Raw genomic sequence first — 4,859 nt, 5'->3', positions numbered from 1 at the left:
CCCTCTCTCTCTCTCTGTATTTCAAAGTGAACTTTTTTTTTCTGAAAAATTAGCTTTTACAAGTGTCTATGTATCTAGATAAACCCACACAGCATCTGGTATGTTCAGAAAGACTAATTTGAAGCCAACTACATTAGCTTTCTCACAGAGAGGAATTCCAAAATATTTTCCCCTTTTGGATCATTTCTGAGTTGATCCTCTGGTGAGTGCTACTGTTAGCCAACACAGGATAATTCGGAAAGCGCTTTTAAAATCCGGCGATGGCAGCTTCTCAGATCACAAATGGGAAGACATCCGTGGTGTGCTCGGGCACCCATCTCCCTGCTGTCTACCTAGGACTGTGCGTACCAGAAAGGCACTTGTCTCCCGGCAGGAAGCGTGTTTCTGATACTGTGCCTGACTTTTACATTTTGATGTATACAGCCTGCCTCGGGACTATTTCATGCATTGCATGCAGTGACTAAGTAGGACACGAAGGAAGTCAGGACTAGGCTGGGGAGCAGAAGGTCTCCAGGGAGAATGTGTTAGTCTGCACTTTGAGAGAAACCAAGCATGGGCCCTAAACAAATGCGTTGCAATTCATCTCCAAGGTGTGTTCTAACTCCTGCAAGTGTAGCTGCCATACCTAGGGATTACTTCTGTGTGTTTAATGCAGTGGCCACCTCTGTCCAAGACTCAAGTACTTCTTGAGTTGATGAGCTCACTGTAGGAGGTCCCACCCCTGGGCTGGCGGTCTGAGTACTATAAGAAGCAGGCTGTGTAGTCAATGAAGAGCAAGCCAGTAAGCAGCACTCCCCATGGCCTCTGCTTCAGTCCCTCCCTGCCTTCTCGGCAGTGGAAAGAAGTCCTGGTAGCTTAAGCTGCTTATGGTCATGGTGTTTTACCACAGCAGTAGGAAGCCCTAAGACAGACCTGAGCATGTATTTTTGGGAGAATTGTGGAAAGACTTTGGATCTTTGGGCTAGAAAAGCCATTGATGCTCAGAGCTTAATGAGATGTGGGAACTGGGCTGCGAGGTTTCAGGAGGACGTTTGAGATCCCTTAAAGACACTACTGGAGCTGTTTGCTGTTTTAATTAAGAACACTGAAGTGGAACCTTTGCTTTCTGAGACGGTCGATGCTAGTAAACTGGGGGAAAGAGTCAGCTGTGAAGGAAGAGACCGGTCCAGCGAGGGCAGAGGCTGCAGCTTATGCAGGCAGCCAAACTTGGTAATGGGCACTAGTTTGAAGGTATTGGGGGATCTGTGAGAGTAGATGAGGCTCGGCCCTGTGTTTGGCCCAGAGTCCCCAGGAGAGGCCATGGCCCTGTGTGTAGGCCCAGAGTCCCCAGGAGAGGCCAGGAGAGGCCACTGGTGAAGGTGCAGCCTTAGTTGTGTAGGCCCAGAGTCCCCAGGAGAGGCCACTGGTGAAGGTGCAGCCTTAGTTGTGTAGGCCCAGAGTCCCCAGGAGAGGCCAGGAGAGGCCACTGGTGAAGGTGCAGCCTTAGTTGCAGTAGAAGGCCCAGGATTGAAGGGTTTGTGAAGATAAGTTGAGGCTTGGGACTGTGGCAATGTCAGAGTCCCTCAAGAGACCTCTAGGAGAGGCTGTTAGTGAAAGTGTAGCCCAGATATAGCGGGAGACCCCGGCATTTGGAGATGCCACTGAGACAGCAGCAGCCCTGGAGGGAGCTGGCCTGAGCCTAGCTGAGAAGCTGTGTGTGCTGCTGGAGGCAGGCCCGGGAGGTGGAGCCTGCCACCAAGCCCTGTGGAGGCCAGAGGATCCTTGTGGGTCAAGCACTGAGTTCTTTATTCTGTTGAATTTTGATTTTGCTTTAATTGGCTTCTGCCTGTACCCTGTTTTTTTCCTCTTGGAGTATGAAAGTATTTAAGTTATTTTTGATTTTACAGGAGCCTACAGACGAGAGACTGAACTTTTAAGACCGTTTTAGAATTTTACAAAGAGATGCCGGTGTTTTATTGCGACTATGCATATTTTAGAGAAAGTTGTGATGTTAGAGAGATTTTGAGTATTTTAAAGTCTTTGGGCTTTATAAGTATTTGAATTTATAAGACTGTGGTTTTACTGTTTAAAATATTTTTATATTGTGATATTGATATTTATGTAAGATCTTGAGGGTGAACACGAAAGAAAAGGTTATGGCTTAACGGTGATGTGTAATTGTAAGATGAAATAAACCCATTCCTCCCTGAGCTTCTTTCTGTCCTGGTGTTCAGTCACAGCAGTAGAACCCTTAACTAAGAGGATAGCACACTTCTTAAAGCTGCTAAAAGCTGTGCAGTTCTTTTGAATTGAAGAACAAAGTTCTCTGCAGATGCGTTTGGACCTGGGCCCCATTTGCATCTGCTACGCAGGCCCTAGAGCTGGGTTCGCTTTCCTGGCCCAGGGTTCTCACACCGGTCTTGCTAGTTCTTCTGCCTGCCATGTTCTATTAATTGTCCATGTTTACATGAATATAATTTCCTTAAGAAAGCCCAGGCTAGACCTTTGCCAAAGCATTTGAAGGTGTCTATATTTTCCTTTCTGCCCACATGACACTCTTAATTGTTCATACCGTCTTTGTTTCTTTTCCTTGGTACACCCTAAAGTGTTCTACTGGTCTTAGATCTCAGAAGTCACACAGTGAACACTCAGTGCATGCTTATAAATGAATATGTATAAGTATCCATATACAGATATTGCTTATTCCTTGCTCACAGATCAGTTTCTGAGTGTATATAGAGAGATTTATAAACATTTTACATTTGAGTAAGATCTATAAATTGGTTGAATTTTGTGTCTGGGAACCCATACATGTTTATGATAAATTCTCATCTGTTGAATTCTCATCTATTGTTTAATATATAGCACATTAAAGCTGGGTATAGTGGCTGATGCCTTTAATCTCAGCACTCAGGAGGCAGAGGCAGGTGGGTTTCTGTGCCAACCTGGCCTTTAGAGCAAGCTCCAGGCCAGTCTGGGCTACATAGTGAAATCCTGCCTCAAAAATAAACTTTAAAACAATTAAAATGCAGCACACCAGACACGGTTCTGGCTCAGAAGTGTTGTGTCCTTCGTCTCCTGACTGACTACTTCCTCTTATTTAAGGTAAGGAGTCAGCTGCCATGAAAACTGATCTCCTGAGGGCCAGGAACATGAAAAGGTACATTAACCAGCTGACTGTGGCAAAGAAGCAGTGTGAGAAGAGAATCCGAGTCCTGGGAGGTCCTGCCTACGACCTGCAAGAGGATGGGGCCTTGGATGAAGGGGAAGGGCCTCAGAGCCAGAAGGTAGAGCTTGCAGCTTCTAGTGTGACCACATCAGTTTACTATAAACAGTGCAAATGCATGCATATTATTTTACCACTTTAATGTTTTAGACACGTTTCCTTGCTACAGGCTCAGGTTGTTGCTTTCATGAGTAAAAAGCTATGTTACTGGGTGTCCTTGAATTCTGTAAGTTGATGATAGGTGGGGTATATATCCACGTATGTTCTGTATATATCCACGTATGTGTGCATGTGCTCGTGTATGTGTGCACATGCCTGGTGTATGTGTTTGCCACCCTTCTTTTCTCTACTCACCACCACTTCAAGAGAAACATTTTCTGTTTGCAGAGCCTAAATCAACTATCCACTATCAACTAGACAAGAATACCGCCTAAGAAGTAAAGACTGTTTCACTTAACTAGCTGAATTGCTATGAGCTCTTTCTTGATATTTAGATAATGAGGTGGCATATTTGATTATCTTGCCCAAAGCCACTTAGATAGGATGAGGCAGAACTAGATAAAGACCAGATGTGGTTGATTCACAAATCTCAGTGCTTTCTGACTAAACCATAAAGTGGTGGCTTTTGAGTCACATGCCTTTGATTGTCTGCTCATGGCCAGTAGCTCCTGTAGAGCTCAGGGACACCTGCTAGCCCTGTTTTAGGAACATCCTCAGTGCAAGGGCCACACTTTCTTCTACGAAGAAAGTTTCTTCTGGAACAGTTTGGATGGAGCAAACTGCTGCAGTGTGTCCCAATCCCAGCAAACGGAAGTCCCTCTCTTCTCAGACCGGACACAAAGAAAACATTGATACAGTGCAGCCCTGGCTGCAGCCTCTAACTTTTCCCTTCTCGGACTTCCACTCAGTCCCTAACCGTGAATGTCTAGGTGTGAGTCAGGAACCTATCTGTTAGTCCCCTTGCCTCCCTCCACTAAGACAACCTTTTACCTTTGTCTTCCCTTCTGCCATGGTCGTCATCACAGCCTCTTCAGGGAGGTTGCTGTCCTGTCAGGCCACAGTTCTGTAGCGTCTTACACAGGTGCACCAGTGCAGCTGAGGACCCCTGTTGATAGCATTGCTCACCCTGTAGTCTAACTGTGCGCAGTTCTTCCGGACATCCTGTCTTAGGAGGCAAAGCAGAAGCTTTACTGTGGTCAAGGTTGGAGAGAGTTGACTTGGCAGATTGAATTTTGCCTTCTTTCCCTCAGTTTTTTTCCTCTTGCTGTCCACTACCGTTCATCTCAGAGAAGGAACTCATCTTGTATCCCCTCATTATTTTAATTAATTCACTCATTCAGTAGACACTCATCGAGGGGCCACTGTTTCTTGGTTATTGGATTGGAATGAGTAATAGGATAGAATCCTATTTAATTATAATATGTATTATAATTTAATTTATAACACATTATAATACTATGAAGGACTAAGTCACAAACAATGCCATACCAGTTTGGAATTATGATTAATAGGGTGGTATTTATTTAAAGGGGAAAAAAACTTACAGGTCACCGTCCCAGACAACAGCCCTCTGCTCAACCAGGAAGGGAGTCTAGTTGCCGGAGCAGGAAATAAAGAGAGAGAGAGACCACACCCCAATGGGCTGGTATCTCAG

The 4,859-nt window shown here is 45.2% G+C and overlaps 1 protein-coding gene across 1 annotated transcript in view; it reads left to right on the top strand.

The window, feature by feature from the left end:
* Snx25 (sorting nexin 25) overlaps positions 1 to 4,859 on the top strand; it is an 80,659-nt gene that overhangs the window by 43,543 nt on the left and 32,257 nt on the right. The window contains exon 7 of the mRNA XM_005362650.3: positions 3,085 to 3,266. Within this exon, the coding sequence (XP_005362707.1) occupies positions 3,085 to 3,266 (182 nt within the window). The remainder of the gene's footprint in view (positions 1 to 3,084; positions 3,267 to 4,859) is intronic.

This window comes from Microtus ochrogaster, linkage group LG7_11, assembly GCF_000317375.1.
Source record: "Microtus ochrogaster isolate Prairie Vole_2 linkage group LG7_11, MicOch1.0, whole genome shotgun sequence".
Lineage (NCBI taxonomy): Eukaryota > Metazoa > Chordata > Mammalia > Rodentia > Cricetidae > Microtus > Microtus ochrogaster.
Note: the sequence above shows the minus strand (reverse complement) of the source record. Positions and strands in the feature narration are given on the sequence as shown.